The sequence below is a fragment of the Pocillopora verrucosa genome, chromosome 10, assembly GCF_036669915.1.
Source record: "Pocillopora verrucosa isolate sample1 chromosome 10, ASM3666991v2, whole genome shotgun sequence".
NCBI lineage: Eukaryota > Metazoa > Cnidaria > Anthozoa > Scleractinia > Pocilloporidae > Pocillopora > Pocillopora verrucosa.
In genome coordinates this window covers 18,902,853-18,925,413 of record NC_089321.1, presented here as the reverse complement: position 1 = coordinate 18,925,413, position 22,561 = coordinate 18,902,853, and the positions used below count along the sequence as shown (strand labels likewise).

General features: G+C 35.9%; 3 protein-coding genes across 5 annotated transcripts; 2 read left to right on the top strand and 1 right to left on the bottom strand.

The window, feature by feature from the left end:
• The first annotated feature begins 2,526 nt into the window (after window positions 1–2,526).
• Window positions 2,527–7,925, top strand: LOC131787117 (transmembrane protein 170B-like). 2 transcript variants are annotated; one of them, XM_059104210.2, is made up of 4 exons: window positions 2,527–2,773; window positions 4,324–4,494; window positions 6,081–6,129; window positions 6,493–7,925. In XM_059104210.2, the coding sequence occupies exons 1-4, from the start codon at window positions 2,740–2,742 to the stop codon at window positions 6,515–6,517; spliced, it is 279 nt and encodes a 92-aa protein (XP_058960193.2). In that variant the 5' UTR covers window positions 2,527–2,739; the 3' UTR covers window positions 6,518–7,925. The 2 variants fall into 2 exon arrangements, with proteins under 2 accessions (XP_058960193.2, XP_058960191.2); XM_059104208.2 differs by lacking the exon at window positions 6,493–7,925 and having other exon boundaries at window positions 2,557–2,773; window positions 6,081–6,452.
• Window positions 7,926–9,337: 1,412 nt separating this feature from the next.
• Window positions 9,338–13,872, top strand: LOC131787119 (universal stress protein Slr1101-like). Its single transcript, XM_059104213.2, has 4 exons — window positions 9,338–9,475; window positions 11,742–11,822; window positions 12,174–12,274; window positions 13,460–13,872. Exons 1-4 carry the CDS (start codon window positions 9,406–9,408, stop codon window positions 13,652–13,654), a joined length of 447 nt encoding a protein of 148 aa, XP_058960196.2. The 5' UTR covers window positions 9,338–9,405; the 3' UTR covers window positions 13,655–13,872.
• A 1,220-nt stretch (window positions 13,873–15,092) lies between these two features.
• LOC131787118 (zinc finger protein 830-like) lies at window positions 15,093–22,515 on the bottom strand. 2 transcript variants are annotated; one of them, XM_059104211.2, is made up of 11 exons: window positions 22,377–22,515; window positions 22,193–22,292; window positions 21,993–22,073; window positions 20,185–20,224; window positions 19,830–19,854; window positions 19,267–19,334; window positions 18,882–18,930; window positions 18,530–18,590; window positions 18,113–18,190; window positions 17,376–17,452; window positions 15,093–15,966 (listed from the first exon to the last, which is right to left on the bottom strand). In XM_059104211.2, exons 1-11 carry the CDS (start codon window positions 22,457–22,459, stop codon window positions 15,798–15,800), a joined length of 831 nt encoding a protein of 276 aa, XP_058960194.2. In that variant the 5' UTR covers window positions 22,460–22,515; the 3' UTR covers window positions 15,093–15,797. The 2 variants fall into 2 exon arrangements, with proteins under 2 accessions (XP_058960194.2, XP_058960195.2); XM_059104212.2 differs by having other exon boundaries at window positions 22,005–22,073.
• Window positions 22,516–22,561: the final 46 nt, after the last annotated feature.

Below are 22,561 nucleotides of genomic sequence, written 5' to 3'. Positions count from 1 at the left end.
TTTTTTTTGGTATACCCGTGTGTTTCTTTCTCTTCCCATTTTACCTGATTTATTCTTGGATGCAAAGTTTTGTTTTTCATTCAACCCTCTGAACTTTAATGGTGGGCCTTTTTTTCCTAAGATACAGTGTTTCGGAGAGATTTCGGTCGCATTTTATCGTTGCTGTTAAGTTAGATGTGAAGTATTGTATCTTTTGCTTCTGGTGTTCTCTGACAATCCTTGGAGGGAGGAATTTTTATTCCTAAGACAACTCTCTAGTCCTATCGTCGCTATTTGATAGACAGTTTCTAGTTGAATTACGGACCCTAGTTATCTCCGTCTCCGAGGAGATACAAATTTTCCAGATCTGGTCTAAGCTGGTGCATCCCTTTAAAAATAGATTTGAAGATTGTCATTTCTTTCCACTTCTTTACTGTTCTCCTTTCGTTTCTAATAAACGTTGCCAAAGCGATGAGCTGTGACTGTCAGAGCATGCGGCTGCCAATCGCTTTCATTCGTTCGCCTGAATTGAATTCAGACTTTTTTCAGTTTGTTCTTGTATCCTTATTCTTCTTTAACACTTCTGGTCTTTTCTTTCCATGTAGCATGTTATATTCCCTCCTCTTTATTCGCTCCCAGGTTTTTGAAAGTGTCCGGCTCCTTTCTCAAAGCATTGGTCTTCTGTCTTTTTTTTCAACTAAGCTTTGGCGTATTTCTTTTAACTAAGTAGAGTTTTTTATAATGGTCGAGAGGCATAAGCGTTTAGATAGCATAAGTATGAGGGTCGTCCTTGTTAAACAGATGGTCAACTGTAGGTGACTCTGTAGTGCAACCAAAGCTTGTGTTGTTCAGAAGAAAGGATAGTAGAGGAAGGGCTATGTAGAGGAGGCGAGGAGCGAGAAAACGTTGCGTGAAAATATCCCGTTGTTGGTGTTTATCTGCCTTAACTGCAAACTCTCACCTGCTTTATATTGTTCCATATTTGCTGTTACGAACTAGCCGAAGCTTTGTAATATCTGTTTGTACAAACTGTCAATCTTAGGCCTTTGTAAGTCATGATAAATTGAGTTTAGCCGTAAAAGACTGTGAATTTGACAGATTGTCCTCGACTCAGTTTGCCATGACGCGTATGTTCACTTTACGGAGGAGTTGGATACAACCTGTGAATTTACCCAAAAGTAGTAGCTGTTTATAATCTAGATTGTCACAGTGAGGTTCCACACCAGGTTCGAAAAACCACCTTCATTCAATGTTACGCGCTGAACAGCGGCTCTGAAAACGAAATTAAGGCTGATTTCTTTGCTTACTTTTGTTCCCACATCAAGCCTTATTTCGGAAGAACATCTTCCGCTAAGCTCCGAAATGCAAAAAAAAGCAAAATAGCAATAGGGGTAGTATTATAATTAACGTAAACATTGTGTTGTTATCGTGATTATTATAAGTGTTTTACGTATTGTTAGTACTGGGCTGTTGTATGTAAAAATTAATAAAGACAATTGTTTACCAAAAAAAAAGAAAAAACATTTTCCGCACACACTTCATTGGTCTCTCCACTGAACAGGATCGAGAACCAGACGGACCATATTGTCACATTGTACATCGTCTAAGTTAAGGAGTTCATTATCAGGTCTAAGAGCAGAGAGTAAGACCAATGTTGCTGAACTGACAGGGTCTAAAAACTTTTGAAAAGCGTGCAGAGTGCGTTTCCTTTCCGTTCAAATGTCAGTAAGGCGTTTCCCTTTCCCTTTCTCTTTAAAGCACGCAGGACCAAAGGAGAAAGAAAAGACTCCCTTGTTCTAATCGTAACTCAACTACATTTAAAGGTTACTCCACAATTCCTAAATCAAAAGGATAACATTATTATCATAATCCATCGAATATTTTCATTCGGTGGCGATGAGTTTAAAGGCATCACGTGATCTAGTATGCCCAGAACCGGGTTGATATTCGCCAAGTGATATTCCCAATTTTTTTATTTCAACACTTGTGTCCAATGCGATTAAAGTCTTCCCTCAAAAGTCGATTCAAGTCAGGAAAGTGGTTTTTTTGTTATTATGGAAGAATAGACAAATTTGTTCGTTCATAAAATCCCACTGAAAATTCAAATCTGAGTTCAAATATCCCAGGACAAATATCCGAGTATGATTTCGCGCCAAATGGAGGATATTGTTTACATATCTCCATGGCCGTAGTAACCTCGAAAGTGAACTTCGAATTTATTTTCGAACTGGATTTTACTTCACGATGTCGAAAATTCCTTTCGACAACCGCTTTTCAGACTTAAATCCACAATTTTTGGAGATTCGGCAATGATAATTATTTCTCTAAATTTTCCTCGCCAATTGATTGGTTACCATATGTTCTTATTTGTGGAGCTACTTCGTGTTCTGAAGTTCTGCCTCAATGGTTTTTAAGTGTCAAGTTATCAGTACCGCAGAGCCTTATCCCAGACAAATAAAGAAGGACGCCACGCAAGGCTCCATTTGCGTAGCTAGCTATTTCTTCGCCCTTCGAAGCACTTTCAAAGAGCGCGCCAGAAAAGCTCTGATTGGATATAATTCGATGAGGAGTATACGACGTAGTACGTGAAAGTGAACAAAAAGTAACAGAACGTTTACAATGATGAAGAACATGGCGGTACGCCGAGTGGTTCATAACGAAACTTCTGATGCTCTAAAGTATTGAAAAGGCTGATCAGGAGACCCCCTGAGAAACGACAGTGGTAGCTGTCTCTAGTAATAGGAGAGCAAATATAAAGGCATGGACGTGCAAGGGACTCTGTATTTTTTCGGTGGTGAGTGGACGATGAAACGCAAATTAAAAAAGGGAAATGTTTAAAACGTCCAAGCTTACTCTAAACGACCTTAAGTTAATTCAGCTTTTGATTTAGATTCTAGTTCATCGAATCCTATTATAGTTTTGGTGCAATTAAAAGTGCTCTTGATTTTATTTCCACTGATGGTTTTGAATAATCAAGCAGGTAAAAGCAACCTCGCACATAAGCTTACAGCAAGATGTTTAAATCTGCAGTTGACCAATGAAAAAACAACAATTCAGTATTACACTTACACAAAAAAATTAATGCAAAAAAGTTTACCGTTACTTATCCTGGTGAATAGAAGATGAAGTAAGATTGTCTCACGCTGTAGTCACTTTTGAAGTAAATCATGACAGTCAAACTTACTACTGCAAGTCTCCTTCAGGCACTAAGGCTGACTGGGTCAACTGGGTACGCCTTTTAATAAGTAATACCATAGCTTTCCTTCACCTTTCTTTAGTTTACTAGAGCAGCGAATCATAACAAGTTCCATGGTGAAAGCCTCAAGAAAGTTTATTGAATAGAATTTTATTAACTAAAGGATTTTTAATGTTTCAGTTAAAAAAAAAAACCAGGAAAATGTATTACTAATACACAGTATAGGTAATTTCTATCATCATAATAATATAACATGGGTGTGAGTAATAAAGAGGCTTATTTCATGTGTGTTTGCTCTGTGGGACCATAATATGATACCCATTGCCCATCTGAGGAAAGGCCATTATGATGTTTTTTTAAGTTAATTTCACGTCAGAATGTTGTTGAGACATAAGAAACTGACTGTTAGTGAGAGGTGTAGGTGTATTTGTATTTGTACTAGAAAGGTGTCTGTGAAGCGAACAGTGATTGTATGTTTTTCACATAACCAATGTTTTGTGTGTTTTAATGCATCAGAAACCAGAACCATGTCATTAGGGATGAGATCTTTCACACTTACATGTACATGACATTGTGTAAATAGATAAACCCACTGTTTTTTTCCTTGTGAATGAAACTATGCTATGATTTTCCCTTTATTTAATTTTGTTTGTTTTTTATTTTGATAGAATACTATAATTTCCCCAAAACAACACATTTACAATGGGTGTAGCTCCTAGACCTCTTACAGTAGAGAATTTACATCTAAGTATACAGTGCTCCTTCTAAACAAATTGCTAAACCTTCTCATATTTCTCAAAATGGATATTTAGGATATGAAAAGGACAGGGGCTGTCAAGGCTTAGGTTATAAGGAATTTGACATTTTGGGAAACCACTCTGCTGGCTTTTGCAACAGTTTCAATTTCACTTATTTTTGTCATTTACCTCATTCACCATGTGAGTCATAAAAATCATGTATCTTATTTACACAGTCATGTAGTTGTAGGATTATTTACTAGCATCTAAAAATGTAAATATCTGAGCCTCTAAGAAGCAACCAAGAATTCCCCTTAAAGCATTACAATTTTTTGCCTCACAATTGTAACAAATAGAATTAAAAGATTTGCTTGTAAGCTGTATGTTCATAAAGTTCTGTTTCCTTTGCAGAAATGTGGTATCAGATCTTTCTTTGGTGTTTGGCAACATCAGTGTTCATTCATTGTATTTCAGCTGCTGTTGCTTTCTTTGCTATGAGGCAACATTCACGAGGAATGCTTTTTCCTCTCCTCATAATATTCATTGGATTTCTTTACCCAGTCACTGGAGGAATAGTAACAAGTGAGTTTTGATTTTTGCCTAATTTACAAAAGAGGCCAGAAAGATTTTGGAATCCCATCTTTAAAATCCCATCATTTCTACTTGGCACATAAAATGTCTTTCAGTGACTTTCAGTTAACTGTATTTATAGTTGTTTATCTTAAGACAGTACCTGAGAAAATGTTTATCAGTAGAAGTTGATGAATCAATTTAATTTTGATATTATTATGTTATATATTAACCTTATAGATAGGGTTTGATTCTTTATGGAAGACTTGGGTTTGTTATTTTGCTCCATACTTGTGATTAAGCAAATAACAGCTCAATTGTATTAATCATATCTATGCTTAAAGTAAGCATGACTTCATTCTTTCTAAAGCTATTATAGGCGATTCTAATTGAGTGAAAACTGAAACTGTGAAATTCCTTTTGAGTTTTTCACTTTATGTACGACCTTGAAACCAATATCCAAAGTGAGATTTAAAACTTGCCACATTTATTATATTCCTAATTACTGGTATAGACTTAATGGATTGAAAAGGTGTAAATTTGCCCTCAAAAATATTACTCTAATGACTTAGTTATTAGGGTAAACCACAGATGGAAGCAGACTCTAAAGTCTGAATCAGCTCAGCACAATTAAACTATCAATCATAACCATTACAATTTCCTTAAATGTGATTGGTGCATCAGCTGCTTCAATTTTTCACTAATCATTCTGTACAGTTGTATTTGAACAGTGTAATTGGACAGTTGGCTGTAATCAGACACCTGTAATCAGACAGTTGAAGCAGCCAATCATACTAGGTCCACTCAGCTAAATCCACCAATCACAGAATTGATCACAATAACCATAGCAATAACCACTTATCCAAAGAAAAACAAGGCAATTTCCAAAATGGAGGAATATTGAACTGAAGATATTGTCTCCACTGGAGATATTTGTTCTAGGTGTATTTGTTTTTTCGGAAATTGAAATGGTTATGATTAATTGGTAACAGGATTTCTTGTCGTCCAATTCTGTTTTTAATCATACTCGTGATAAACAAATCGGACTCCCGCGTTGCGGTTGTCTGATTTTGTTTATCACTCGTATGATTACAGACCGAATTGGACTCCACTTAGTCCTATTACCATTTTTAATCTGATCCATCTGGTTCTCACTTTAAGTGATGTTATTAAAACTCCAGAATATAAACTTTATATCAAGTTTGTGGAACAGAGAATTGAAACAAGTTTGATAATCGCTCTGACGAAGGGCTAACGCTCGAAACGTCAGATTTTTACCCTTTCGGGTGGCCAATTTACGTTTTCAACTCAGTTGTTAACACTAAATTACCTACTATACTCTCCCACCGATGCAGCACCACAGTTTCTTTAGAAACTTACCCCTTTATTCATTTGATTTAAAATATTGTGGTTTCTTTAAGTTTTCCACCAATAGTCACGAGTTGAAAACTGCTTTATGGCTTACCTTGTTGGCCTTGATACTTTTTAGTAAGTACACATCAACTCTTTCTTACACAGACGTATATTTATTATTTCTCTTCAAGCCAGGAGATTGTGTTTTTTAGTGATTCCTTTTTTTTCCTTGTCTTTTGCTTCAGGTGCCACAATTGGGACAGTATATCGAACAGCTCATTTCACCATGCCAAGGTACGCAGCCTTTCTCTGGGGTGCTGGACAAGGTTTCCTTGGCTTTCTTGTGTCGTATTCGCGAGTTTTGGCCACCCTGTGACAAAAATAAAACACTCTTATTCACAAATAATGGTCATCCTATGACAAAATACTTGCCACTAGAGTGAAAGACATGGAAGAAACTAAAAAAAGTGGTATCTTTGAAGGCTAGCATTTGCACATAGGTCCTTGATGGGAAATAAAAACTTAGTCGTTTTGGGGGCGTTTTTGGTTATTGTATGGTAAAAGACTGTAAATATGTAAATATGTGTGGAAATCAATAAAATCTACGGTCTCCTCAACCTCTTGTGTTAAAACTGTTTATCCCTATTTATTACACAACCGCCAGCACCCGTGGGCAATATGAAGCGAATCCTGTGTTCTGACTGGCTACCCGTGCCCATCTTTCCTGCTTAAGATAACTCGCATTGATCCCGTGAAAGAAAAAGATTTCGTCGACCGGACTCACTAAATTCGTGAATATTTTGACAATGTTGGTGATACAGTCACAAAAGGCGACAGAAGACAGTCAAAACAAAGAAAACACTAAACCACTCATGGGTTTATTGTACTACAAACAGAGGATCTCTATGGGGTTAACCGTTAGCCGTAAAATGCCAAAGTAGTTGGCTGTCAGTAAAATGACGAACTTTTGGCGGTCAGCCGTGAAAGCTAGCACCCCATTGAAACCCTCCAAACAAACATTCTTTGTAATCTTAAGCGTCGCCATTAATCTACAGTACGATAGCGACCACAGACCTTAGTCCGGTAAGGGTTTCAGGGATGTCGCCAGGCAAATCTTGTTACAGGAAACATATCATTCATGTTGCTAAGGAAATTAATTTCGCTCTTTGATTTTAACAATAAATCTGAAGCCGACAAGAGAGCTGAAATTAATTCATATCCTTTGTACTCGTTCGGTGATCCGAAACAGATACGCACGTAGGACCATATACTTACATTCCCATTGACATTTACCAATTTAGACAAAGTGATTAGTTCTTTCTCGATTTAATTTTGGTCTGTCAATGAGCAACGATTGTAATGCGAATTTAAATGAGTTAAGGAAAACGGTTATTAATATTTATTCCATTTTCACTGCAATTACATTGTCACATGATAAAATGATAATAATAATAATAATGACAATATTAATAATAATAATAATAATAGTATTTATAATTACTATATCAATTAATAAAATTCTAAGTCCACAACAAAGCAGTGTGGTAGACTAGAAGGGAACTGACAAACCATGCGTGCTATTCAACCCACTAGAAGAGACTAACTTACTAACTAGCAACCCTTAAGATAATAACAACAACAATAATAATAATAATAACAATAGTAGTATTATTAATTACAGTATCAATTGATTAATAAAATCTAAGCCGTTGTAAAAATACTAACTTACTAGCAACCTTACTAACTGCTGATTTTTGCCCAAGTGGTATAAGGGTGCTCAGGGTCAAAGGCCTTATCTTTATAGAAGGTAGTGCATAGTCTCTTATAAGAAGAAACACTAAAATTGGCAGTCCTCAGCTCATCTGGTAAATTGTTCCATAGATACGTAATCCTGTTAAAAAATGTTCCCTTAAAAAGTTCCGTCCCAATTCTATTAATTTTCAGTTTATTACTAGAGTATGATCTTAACCTCTCATCTGAACAAAATTGAAAATACGAATCAAATGAAAAGTTAAAATGCCCACACTTCAGTTTGTAAAAGGTTGTGAGGTCCTTAACTTCTCTGTGCTAAACCAGTGGTAGCAGGTTGAGACGTTTTAGGCGCTAATTGTAGCTAAAATCAGGTAACATAAGCCGAGTCGCACGTCGTTGCACCCCTTCTATTCTTTTTATCATAGTAACTGGATTTGGGCTCTAAATTTCAGAGGCGTACCTAAGGCGAGGACATACAAGAGCCACATAGAGGGACCTCAGAGTTGGTAGTAAAGTTTTGCTCCCGCAAATTGAGCGACATATGAAACTTTGCATTTTGTTAGCCTTGTTCACCTGGGCGTGGATGTGATCGCTGAAGCTGGCTGTATCTGACATAAGTACCCCAAGATCACGCTGGGCTCTCATCCTGCTAAGAGTCTTCGCTCCCATTTTGTAGTTACAAATTATGGGGGTGCGCTTCTTTGTTACAGTGTAGAGTGAACATTTGTTAATATTGAGGGCTAGTTTGCAGTTGTCACTTCAATCAATCAGCTTGTTGATGTCGTCTTGTAGCAAAGCACAGTAAGTGTGAGATCTTGTAACACGGAAGCACTTAGCATCGTCAGCGAATAAAGCCTTGATAAGGTGTGTTTGGCCTGGGCGACCTGCTCATCAGGCTCAGAGTTATGACGAAACCAAGACCGAAGGTTGGTCGACAGAATTTTATTCCCTAGCTTTAACTGTGTTTAGATCTAAGAATTTTCATGGAAAGGTGTCTTTCTGGAGTCTGCAGCGACTGTGGACCAATTGAATTGACAGAATTGCTAAATTTCTAGAGGAATATTATACACTATGACTTGGTTAGAATTTGATTACACTTTAAAAATTTTCTGTACACTGCGAGCTCTCCGGAGACAAGTATTAAACAGAAACAGCAATGACAGGTAAAACTGTTTTACTTCACCCTTGTATATAGTTCTTCAATGGAAAGATGACATACCAACCGTTAGCTGCCACAACTGTAAAAAGAAAGCACGAACCCTAAGCTATTCAACAGCACTTTATCAGTGGTTAGGATCTGCTACCAGTTGTACCCACGCCTCCCTCTATCCTGCTTACTTCTTGGTACTTGTTTTACTAAAACAGAATGCGAGAGGATGCGATAGACAGTCGAGCTTACTCTTCCAGGGCAACGTTCTCAATTCACAATCTGTGAGTACCTACGCCACCGTTTTCAAAATATAGAGCACATTCAAGTCTCATATGAAACTAATATATAGATTTAGCCAAGCCTAATAATTTTCGAGATAGGAATAAAACCCTTTTCCTCAAGAGAGGTTCTGTTCCTAGCCTAACACTGAAAGTTGGCATTGAGGGCGGCGAGGGGTTCTATCAGAGTGGGGAAAGGTGCATGGATAGAGGTGGATAGAGGTGGAGAGGGGTCCCGTCGCTCTGGTTCCATCGTTCCCCCAAGCAGTGTTGCTGGCCTCAGCACAAGGACGAGGCTACGACTGCCAAGCCCTCATTCAGCCCACCCTCAATTAATCTTCATCTGACCCCTTACATGAGACTGACCTTGCGATACGTCTTCGTTGTGACATGGCAAATCCTGAAAGGATAATCGGTATTCCTGTGGATGCAAGTGACCACAGTGAAAAAGCTTGTGACTGTAAGTAGTTTAAGATGAAAGTGTGGTGTAACATTTGATGTTGTTTTGACGTTCGATTTTGAACAAGAACTTTTCACTGAATTATGCATCACGCCATTGTCGCTGACCACAAAATCGTTCTTCGTGTTTTACTGTCGATGTAATTTTCTTCGAATCTGACTTCCTTGCAAACAAACATCATGGTTAATTGTTTTTTGATGGTTGATCATGGCTGGGAAGTGTAGGTTTTTTTCGCAGGTTCTTCGTTGTACTCACTTTCCTCTTCACACATCCCAAATAGCAAAGAGCCCGTAAAATGCAAATTTGAAGCCTAAGAATCCTCATTGTCTAATTAAGCTAAGAAAAAAGTGAATTAGTTTCGGAGAGCAAGTGACTCAAGCGATCAATTATCATTAAGAGCAGAGCTATTTTGAATTTTACATGAAAGCGCCTAACCTTTTTATGAAGAACTAGTCACCTGGAACTTGGATACGTAGAGGCCGTAGAAGTCTTGATCAAATTAATCGAAACCTATAACTCCGAAATACTGAGATACATTTATTCTTCTTTGGATACAAATTTTCAAGTTCTTTATACACCAAAAACTTACCTGAATGTTGAATTGGTGGAACACCTGATTTGGCTCACGTATTTGTATGTGTCACTGCATATCAATGTATATGTTAATCAAGTGTTAGGATAACAAGAAGTTGGCTGTCAAAGGATCATGTATGAGAAGTTTTGTACTTATTATCAGTAATCTGTTTTGGATGCTTTTCTTGGTCAAGGCTTGAGAAGTTGTAGGAATATCTGTGAACTTTTACTTTGACATCTCTGATTAGAGTGGACACGATTTACTTGAGATAACCTAATTTGCAAATAAAAACAAAATTTTAAGAAAAGTAACAATAATTTAGTCATGGGACTGGCTCTGTCCCTTAGAATCACTCTGTTCAATGCAATTCAGTTTTTGTCTCGCAAGAAAACATCAAGTGTTGACCATGCAATACAATGGGGGTTGTTACAGAAGGATGTTGTTATAATTTCCATGGTATGTAGCATTTATTTAAGAAAAGGCTCCTAAATCAAAACAAATCAGGATTAGATCAAAGGAGTTCCCAAGTTTAAAGTGGAGCCAAAACTACAAGGGAACAATTTTGCTCATTTAAAAGTTTGTCTCCTTCTACCTTGCCCTTAATTTTTTCCCCCATCAAATGTTAAAAGTTTAACCCCACCACATTTGAACATTATCTTATTACTCAGTACCATAAATAATTTTAATGCCTTATGTCTCAAAAGGAGAATTTATTTATTTTTTTACTTTGATCAGACATACTTCATTATTATCCACTTAATAACTGAGAGTGATGTCTTACTGGAATATCACTGAGGCCTTATTGCAGGGTCAATATGGTTATGCCAAGGTTTGGGATTTTCCCCTAATGTCCTAATGGGCTAGGTTGTTGAGTTGTTTATCACATGGCTTACCAACTAATAAAATGAAAAATTTATTCAAGCAGAAGTTGTCAATTTGATATGCACCTTTATCAATTCCTTCATCACCTCAAACCCACAGTAAACTATGCAGTCAGTGAACTACACCACTGTATCACTTATTTCGCCAAGAAACATATAAATTTCATTTTCAGGAAAAATGATTCTGAGAGCCTTAAAAAAGTATTTCTATAGTGGCCTCACAACTTAATGAGAGAAATTTTGTCAGATTTTCAAGGCAAAATGTCTGAGAGATTTATGGTTAAACTGAACTTTACAAGCCTTTCCAACATCTAAAACTACATGTAGTAATCAGAAATATTGCTGCCAACAAAACCACTTGATTGTTTACATCAGTTGTTCTTGGAAGCTGATTTAAACATAGTTGTTTAATAGCAAGTGAAACTATTTGTTTTAATTAGATATGAGTTTGAATGTATACTCGTTTTTTTTCCTTGTCCCTTACAACACAATCTCATGAGTAATTTAAAATGAACCTTGGCAAATCCTTTACAACTTCAGCCTTTTGTATTAAATTGAGTCTACTCTCTCTGGTTGTTAATCAGCCTTCATTGTTTTCATGCATTTGAATTTCCAAAAAATGAAAAGACCCACCGCTTGAATTATCTGACACTTTGTGCTCTTTCTTAATTGCTTAATCCATAATCAGCTTGTAGTCATTACTGTTGTATAATGCCCTGCTCTGATATCACTCTTTGCCAATCAGTGCATGCATTTTATCAGCAAAAAGTCTAAGCCATGTAATAATAATAAATAATTAATTTTTCATCAGGGTATTTAAAAAACATGAAGCAAGCCAATGATGTTGTTGTTATCATCCATGTGAGTGAAATGACTCATTCTGGCTCCATTGGTAAGTTATGGTTATCACTTTAGTTAGTTACTGTCATTGATTATTGATTATGGTACATGCTCAAGATATCACATGTTCTTGTTAAAACTTGAACTTAACAAGTTTGAAAACCATCCATGAATGTATAATCATTTGACCCATGAGGCCCTGAGCACACATAGAAATACCATACCACATCCCACAGGAAACCATGAAAGCAAAAGCTGATGTGTGTAGGGTTGGACCGGTTAAAGTAAGCCAGTCAGCAAAAAGCTAACCCGCCAAGTGTGTGCAGCCCTAAATGTCAGATTTGCAAAGTTTTTACATGTCTATGCTTCATTACATTGATTGTTAACAAGTATGTTTCATCAGAAACGATTACAAAAGAAGACTGGGAACAACATGTCAAAGATCACACAGAGAAAGTGAAAGAAATTGAAGAAAAATACAACACAAAGTTGACTAAAGCAGAGGTATGTTGGACACAAAAACAATCTTTTAGCCTTTTTCTGGCCCTAAATCAATAGAGGCAATATACTTTTGTTTTACCTTGTATGTCTTGTTTACCCATGTTAGGTCTCTGGGAATTCCTAGCTTTATCTTTTGTAAATAATTATAAGTGAGAAATATCACTATAAAAGGGATACTGATTGATACTGATAAGATATTTCACCTTCACATGTCACTTTCAATAGGATCCAATGGCAATAACATCAATATTTACTTACATAATAACTTCAACTAGATCGAAACACTTGAGAACATGATCACTATTCTTACTTGAAGAAAGGAAAGGTACAAGTCTTTCTCTTCATGAAAATTTAAAGAACTCCCTATTCGAATACCTCTTCTACTGATGTTTCTTACTTACAATTATTGTGTGAATGACTATGAAGAATTGTGCAAATGGTCCAAAACTTGTGTGAAGACTTGTGCAAAAAGTCTTTTGTTCAAAATGTCCTGTATTCTCTCCATGAATTCTCCACAAATCTGTGCTGCAGAAAACTGCACACTAAGCACTCTCTTATCAACAGAACTGAAGACATCCTACCCATGAAAGTAAAAGACAATGAACCCTTTGAGTATAGATCATATGCCCCATTCACACCAAAGCTTAAACATGTTTAAAAGTTGTTTTGTTAAACACAGTTTAATTTTTTTTTTCTTCATAGAAACTATTTAACCGAATATTTTTGACTTGAATGTAGCACATTGGAAATGCAAGTTAGCTAGTACTTGAATCCAATGGAAAATCAAGTTTTTCAGTTCTCTGTTTATAATTTTCATTCAATGAAAACCAGTTTAACAAAACATGTTTTGCTGGTGTGAATGGGGTAATAGTTTATGGACTACTAGAAAACAGGCACATTTGACAATTTTATGATTTCCTCCATGTGGTTGGGGTAATTTGACTTCCACTTTGATGAACAACTATGAAGTTACCATGTCTCATTGGTCTACTCTTTTTTTCTTACCAAAATTTGCTTTACCCATTAAGCTGTGCAAAAAAATCATGTGATCTTGTAAGATAAAATTAGCTTGATGTTGTAGACATGCACCCCTTACATAGTCAATCATCAGCTTGAAGAAGAGATGTATCCATTAATTTGTTTTAATTTTACTGAATCTTCGTTTTACTTATTTTTTACCTTTTTAAGGTTGGATTTGAGGTTAAGCTCTGTGGTGGTAAACCTGGTGAGGCTATTTGCTCCATAATTAAGGAACGTGGCATTGATCTTGTCATCATGGGAAGCCGTGGAATGGGTGCCATAAGACGCACCTTTGTAGGAAGTGTCAGTGATTATGTCCTTCATCATGCACATGTACCTGTCATCATTTGCCCCAAGCATTGATGTTCATTACTTCCTTGATTTACTCATTGCATGCTTTAAGCATCAATTTTGAAATAAAATTGAGTGATTTGCAAGCTTCCATACTGTAACAGTAGGTAGTCATGATGAGTTCAATTTTTCAATGAGATATATAGCATATTTTAAAATATTCTCTGATTTTGGTAAGAGTGTCATAGCAGAGATCTTCAATTTCTTTAATAAAGATAACAGTTCCTCTCGGTGATTAAAAGTCTCATCATTCTAGTGTTGAAATCATTTATATTAGACTCAAGTCTATGTTAAGTATTCTTACACATTCCAGACCATTCTTATCAGACTTATTAGCCAATGATGTTATCAGTCACTCAGCAATGTCTTCAAGAGAATATTGTTCACTGGCTTCAGAGTGGTTCAGTGAGTCTACCAAAAAACCTGGCTAAATTAGTGCACAAGCTTCACTACCTACAAGTGTTTACAATTTGTATTGCTGTTTGTGTTTGTCAAATTTACCATAGTCCTTATTTAAAACCCAATCTGCAGTATGCAGCCTGTTTTAAACCCCAGTCCATATTACAAAGTCAAAATTTATTTGTATTTGTTCTGAATATGCTTGAGTTGGATCCATAGGTTCTAATGCATCAATTCAGAACATTTGTGTTTCCTAAACAAAATGAGGAAAAAATTATCATAAACAGGATCAGGTCCAAAGACTCCTGTCATACACCCCCACTCTCTACTGGAATAGTGGACAAACCCACCCCATCATGGACAATGGCAGAAGGTTCAAATAGAAGTCAGTTGTGACCACAGTTGATTGTGAATTATATCAAGGCTTCTTTATGCAGAAGTCCTCTTGACACAACTTTTTGTCTCAAGTCCAAATATGAATGATGTGATTGTTTTTGGATTTAAGTATTTCTTGAAAGCTGTTGATTATGGGTATTAAGGTCATCTGATTAAAGAATGAACTATGGTCAGCCTTCTGATTTCAGAAACAAAATTATAAAAATGTTGTGAGTACTTCTCAACCTAACAAACAAACAATAATACTCATCAAGAAAACTGAGAGGTATAAAAGAAACAAGAAATTTTGTGACACAAAAGCCAAACTTTATGGAACTTGTGCATAATATCATTTCTCTTCTTTTGAAAGATAGTTTGTGAAGTCCAACTTCTATTCTGAAGTCTGTCATAACTTTATCTGCACCAACTGTATCTAACAATTTACCCACGGTTTGGCACACTGCAGTAAAAAGTGTAGTCACACTTTTGGAGGAACAATACCAGTTGTAATGATTGAATGAAGGTAAGCTGGGTGATTATATAGTCTGATCATCCAGGTATTCAACAACAGTGACAACCATTTCTTGTCAATCCCTAATGGTTGTTGACTCTTGCCTGGACTGACAGAGCAAAATTGAGTAATAAGTACATGGCTGGAAATAACGCTACAAGAAAAGAACAGAACAACCCAGCTTTACTAAAGATAAAAACTGACCAATCACAACAGACTTGCACTTTTTGGGTCTTACAAGCAATCAATCAGTTTCAACAAAGCAGATCTATAACACTTGGCTCACAAAAAACACGCTCACTTGATACTGAAGACTTGTGCACAGATGTTGAATGTCAGTTACTCCTGACAACAATGGCTCTTCACAGAACTTCTTTTCCCAAAATAAGAACAGACTACATAGTCAAGTGTTACTTCTACTTTTAAAACCACTCACTGAAAAAATTGTTGCTGTTTTTCAATGCAGGGAGCTACTTGTTTTATTTTTTTCCCCTGAAGTTGTCCTTTGCTAAATATTTTCAATGAAAATAAGACATCATACTATTAACCATCCCAAACAGCTTTGAGAGCCTGTGTTCCAGGCAGTTTTTCTTTTTTCCATGCCTTGCTCAGTTGCTCTCCCCAAATCTCATCCAACACACCCAAATAAGCAGATTTTTTTCCTTCAGTGTTATTTGTGATGTACATTCATGTCAATGAACTATCACCTTCCCTTCACATACATGTAACCTTACAGCTCTTGCAGACATTAGCAACACATCTTGCATCACTTTACCAACAAAGTGGCCTGACTGTGCAGCAGAAAGCTGAGTTCTGAGTCAAACTTCTAGACACATTGCAACACCTAGTGCAGAATGAATCAGTTGTTCATCAGGAGACTTTCTTTGCTCTCCAGTCAAGAAATTCATCAAAGTCGCTATCATCACTATCACTGGTAGTTTCTCTTTGTGGCTGTGGCTGAATACTTTTCAGATTAGAGAATTTGTCCTTTAAAGAACTCTGTTTATCCCGCAAGGCATCAGCTCTCAGAAAGTAGACTCTGATAACAGTAAAAAAGAACAATACAACCTCATAATGGATGAAAATAAAAGCAAAATCATTTTTACCCTTTAATTTTCTCCTTATATTCCAGGAAATTAAAATCTAAGTGGCAGAAAAAACTACTATCCATTTATTACTGGCATAAAAACCCACTGTAGATGTTTAGGAGAGCAAGAGAAAAGTTTGTAAGTCCCTCAACTGTTGTTAGTGATTTACAAGGTCTGCCAAGCAAACATGAAAAAATAATCAGGTCATATCCAGTTGTCAGGACTTCATCATATCCAATTATCATGACCTCATCTAAGCAATTGATGCTAACTGAAAGTTTTAATCAATGTTCAGGGTATTCCATTAACCTTTACTAAAGAATTATGAAAAGAGTTTCACCAATTGTTTGACTTTAAGAGACTAAGGTTCATTTAAGACAAGCATTCAAATAAAGACTACTATGACTAAAAACCCAAATACTTAGCAACAACAAAAATAAGTAAGGTTCACTGTCACTAATAAACTGGTAAAAAACAAACAGTGCACATGTTATTTAAAAGAAATTTAATTTTGTCCTAGTAAAGCTATCATTAGAGGGACTTAAAAACAATCATTATCAATACCCTAAGGTTTGTTAAACTTCAAAATTGTTCTTGTATCTGTGTTAAACTTAAGGTTAAGGAACCGACAAGTATTCAAACTTTTGCCATCTACATGGGTATCAAAATCAAGAAATGCCTCCTAATAACTGAAGTTCTACAGAGCTTGAGGTGATTTCAAATCAAAATTATCATATTCCAATTCTGGCATTGATGTGTATAATAATTCCACATGTACATAGCCTCCAGATATTCAGTTCTTTAGTTTATCACTAATGGTAAGGTACCGGTAAGTGTAGGAGGGTATCATAGAGTTTCCAGCTATTTGATACACCATGTCAAATGCACACAGATCAGACAAGTTTCTTATTCAAAATGGTAAACTTGATGCAACCATAACAGTAAACATATGCAATCATCCACTGGTACCAGTGATCATTCAGTATATCAAGCACATGTTCAAAGAGTTTTGAAATAAATTTAAGGAATTTTCCACACATTTTTTAACCCATTTCTCTGTATTATTCTTACATGTGTATGGATGTAATTTTGCTCAATGTCAACATGTTCAAATTTCATACAGTTCACTTTTAAGTAGTGAATTACCAGCAATCTGAAATATTTGTTCCATGGCTTGTTCAATATGGAATGAGAAAAGCCAATCAAGGTAGTCAGTCATCATTCAATACCATCACCGTTCAACACTTTGTTATCACCATTCTTATAAATAACACTATGTTTATCATGACCACCAACATTGCCATCATCATTACTTTAATTTATAATTATTACTATCATCATCATCACAATTATTCACTACCTCTGTTCACTGAGTTCTGATAATTCCCTATTAACTCTGGACTCCTCATCTTCTCCTTCAACAATGGACTGTGACACCTGACAAAAACAACCAAAAGATACTAAGGAACAACAACCTTTAAGTTACATGTAAGTCCCCTTGGCTTACCTTCCCAGCTCCCATCTGATGGCTGAGGGTCAAGGACTATGGATAACCTCTGTGAGTCCCCACTGGACCATATTCAAAGATAGGAAAATATTTAACTGTGACTATAGCACAAAGTATTCATCACACCATGTTTGAGCAGTTTACAATATCACACATGTTTCAGTTGCTACGTTTATAGAGTATTCCAAAGTTTTACATAGTTTAGGTATTTTTGTAATTATTTCAAGCTATGAAGTTATTTACCATTAATGAGCTTTTTTTTAAAAGACCTGTTGATGTCACCTCATCAAAAAGCATTTCCTACCGAAAATGCCACTCAAACCTAGACACGAGTTACTTCTTCATGTATGGTAAGATATATGATATTTAATTTGATTAGATAAAAAGTAACATACAATCAAACTTAAAACAACACTGAATTCTTCTTAACTATAATGTAAAGCTCTTAATAAAGATCAAGCAAACAGAATGGACAAAATATATAATGGTATCACTCTGTAGAACAAGAATAAAATAAACATGGAAAGCAGAGCAACAAAAAGGCTTCACTAAACAATCCAATTTGTTTTAATGTATAACTTTTCCCCCACCTGGTTTTCTACTTGCATTTCTTTCTGGAACTTTTCCCATTGCTCCTCAGCCTGATCTTTGTACTCTACTTTTCGGACCTTCGTGTACAGCAACAAGTTCCCAAAGAAAAGTTAAATGCAACAAAAACAATGACAGGTAAATTCCACATTTTATCAGAAAGAATCTATATTTATTCATAAATACTAGCACCGCACTGATAAACTAACTGTGTGACTGTTTGTTACTCATAAGCATTCTGCTGCAAATGACCTCATCTTGAAAGTTACAGTGTGTACTGTAAGCACACAACCTCAATTCTCAGAGATTAAAATAAAGAGAGAAGTAAAAAAAAAAACTTACATGTATGAAGCTTTTCAAGATAGGAGGGAAACTAAACTTACAATTTAGACACAACATGAATTGGATGACTTCCAAACCTTTGCATCTAGTTTTGGATCATCAAAAAATCCTTCCGGAATGCCCTCTGTGGAATCTCCACTTTCATGATTTTATGAAAAAAATTTTCCATGAGACAGGTGATCAGTGACAAAATTAATTACCAAATGACAAAAATACATAATGTTAGTACATAAACAGCATGATACATTTTATGGAAATTTTCAGCTATGTTTTACTTAATTTGTCACTTAATTCCAAACTAACATCTGTACTATGCTACCTTTTTTTAAGGAAAAATGGACTTGAAATGACTATATGTAACATTTAAAAACAGCTTTATGGTTTACATGATGTATTATACATGTTATTAATAAAATAATCATTGAATACCTGGCAATATGCTGTTGCATTTCCGACTTGATTTCATGATCAAAGAAGTCTGAAATAAAAACAGAAAGAAAATAAAGGTAAATCATTCCTTAAACCCCACATATCATCAGAGCATTACACTAATATATGCAAGCATAGTGAAACCAGCTCTAAGACCACCTTGTTTTCAAGCATCACTAGGACAGCTCTTCAAATCTGTCATCAGAGATTCAAAACGAGAACCAGCACCAAACTCTAACACTTGTGATGTTAAGTTCTCTATCAGAATCGAGCCTTCTGCTCCAGCTGAGGAAAACTTAAGTTCCTAAAGTATTATCTGGCTGGTTACAAAAAAAACTTATTCAGCACAAAGACAATTACAAGTGAGCTGGAAACAATTTCTTACCCGAAGGTAAACCTGCCTGTTCATCTGTGGAAATCTCATCTTTTATCTCTTCTAAACTGTCTGTAAAGCTGAGATAATACCAGCATTACTGTCAAATGTAGTTAGTGTTTTGCAAAAAAATTAAGACTACAGTCTGTAACAAGTTTTCAAAAGTTGTTGTGTTCACATGTTTTTTAATTAATTGCTGATTTTCTCAGAGAAAAGCCTTCCACAGATGCATAAAAACTACACCTTAAAATTGTGGCAAAGAGCAAGATGAGAATTTTAACACTAATGCCCCACAATATGACTGCCTTTCCTGGTATTATTATATTTAGTATATTACATTTAGGTTGACCCATTCAATAGCAATATGTTTGTATATTCATAAATTGGTTCTAATATTGCCATAATCAGTGTCACCTCTTTTGATTCAAAATTGACTTATGGTTGGCCAGATTATATAATGGCCATGGAACCTCCCAGAATTTTTTAATGAAAATGACACTTTAACACAGAAAAAAAAAAACATTTGAGCAGAAAAGTATTGTACTGTTAGTAATGATACAGCCATCAAGATATACCTGTTCGTGTCACTACTGTTATCAACTGTGGATGTTCAAAATATGAAATAAACATGTTATAATAATATATAGCCTACATCCTAAAATTAATAAATTTAAATAAAATGAGTGGTGTAACAATTACTTTGCACAACAGTTACACTGTATGGTCTGTATCAGTGGTAACATGGTTAATATGTTGTATTTTGCAAAACACAGGCATATGATTGATGACTTGAAAGATCTACATGTAAGATAACAAAAAATTGTTTGCTAAGAAAGCTTAAAGTCTATCAATGAATGAAAGTCTTCTTAACAAAGAATAACACTGACAAAATAACAAAGGCGATTCTACGAAAAATTTTAATGAACTGACCTTTTAATTTTTTTTCTGGTGCTTCTTCATTTGTTTCAACCTGTTGATTAATTTGTTCATAAACGTAATATTCCTTAATTAGAGAGAATCACAAATTAAAGGAAACATTAAAGGTAGAACAAAATTGTTCAGTAATTTCTTAAAACACACAGGAAACAACTAACTTATACATAAAAATCATTGTCAACATGATAGCTGAGGGTCCCCATTGGAATCCAGGATCAGATTTATTTGAAGGCCAGGATCCAGGAACTTAAAGTAACTAGGGGGTTAGATGTGGTATTGTTTTCATGAACAAGACATAGGAATTGACAATTTTGAGGGGCAGGGTTCAGCAAATAATAACCTAAATGAACTGAGAACAGGGAAGTCTGGTTTGATCTATGTGATCTACATGAAAGTTAAAAAAAGCCAAGCTTTGAATGCAGCCATTTTGAGAGGATTGCATTTCACTTCTTCCCACAAAACAATGGAAAACAATGAAACACAATCCCCTACAAACACCTGCATGAGAGGCTGAAAAAAGCTGTGCAGAGGTTTGTTATGACATTCTCATCTGGGCACATGCCAGGCATACTGTCTTTACCCTGCACTGTTGCCTTCATTGCAACCCATTGGTGATATCTGGACAATCTGAGCTTTGAGCTGTACTGTTATAGTGACCTTTGATTTCTTGGTGACCAACCAAATTATCAATTGGGAAAAATTGCAACACATTGCTCTTTGAGGATGTCAGCAACTATCAAAAGCAATTAATCAAATTACACCATATAATCATAATTTAGTCTGGATTACAGGATTTGGGAATCCTTGTAGCTGTGCATGGTTTTGTTAGAACCAGGACACCAGGAACTTAACATGGTGATTTCCATTTCACTTTTTTACTTTCTACTTCAGACCCAAGTTATAGGGGAAGGATATTTTACCAGTCTGAGAGAAATTTGGAGTCAACCAATATTTGGCATGTTGTATTTCTACACCAGAGTAAATGGTTTGAACCCTGGGATAACATGTGATAGAGTAGTCTGATTGACCAGGTGTGTGTAGTCCTGAGAAGGACTGTTGTCACTGGTGGTGACTGACATTTCAACAACCTTAGAGGTAGTCATCATCAGAATCAAGTGTCTTGCACATGCAATATGCAAAAACACTCAGGAATGTGCATGCACCATGTAGTTAGCACAATGGCACTTGCACTTACCACCTACAAAAATCTGTAAACATTACAGATTGAACAATTAGACTTTGGACAAAACAAAACATTCACCAAGTGAATAGTTGATGTCAGTCAAATGTTCTAAGTCCACTACTTATAACCTGATTAGTGAGACTTCACAATATCAGATATTTATTTGGCTCATGCTTAACTTGCACATTTACAGGTAGGACTAGATATTGTCAGTTTTCACATTGGCATTAACAGCCGTAATCAAAGTTACCCTGCTTAAACCTTTCCAGAAAGTATATTTCAAGAAGATAGCTTTTTTAACCATTTGCATTCTAAAACAAGATTCAGTTGACAGCCAATGGCCTTTCCTCCAACAATTGTGTTTAAAGACATCTTACCCTTCATCTTTGTCAACAATTACTTTCTCAATGAGCTATGTATGTGCTCAAATCAGTGCCAACAGAACTTTACACTGAGGATTTAAGCCTGGAAAACTGACTTTCACCTCTCAATGCCTCTATTCAGCTAAATACAAAAGATCTGCGACTGGATTTCACATTCAATTACAACCCAGCCGCTGCTGTGCATGTGCATATGGTTCGCTAAACCATACCCTTTCTGTTTGGGATTGCTTACCTACCTTGCCACTTACTTTAACTGGCTTTCGCACCTCTCGAACTGATACATTTGCTTTAGACTTTCCTTTAAGGTCTGCCAAGTTCTGCCAGATGGAAAAAATAATTGGTTAAAAGTTGGGCATGGAACCTAAGACCTGACAATAATTAAATGAAATGTTATGCACTATCACTTTCTACAGTTGATGGTCACCTTTTAATTTACCTCTTTGTGCTTTTTACCAAGGACATGTGAGGTCCACAGAAATTCGTTCTTTATGGTCATGTCACATACCACACAAGACAGCTGGCCAGCACTATTGTATCTGGTGAACGAAAGGGAACGTATAGCGAACCTCTAACCCAAAGATAATCGTGCTTCCAAAGATTGTAAGTTCCAGAAATAATACCTGGCCAGCGGGGAATTAATTGATGTTTTTGCTTCCCTCTTCCTCTTGACTAAACGTAGATCAACCTTTCTGGAAGCCATCATGACGCTTCACCACATTTCGTATGTATGATTACACACAGTGTCCTGTAAGAAGTCTGTTATCAAGTCTTCAGAAGGAAGAGTAAGATGGACCACTAAATAGCT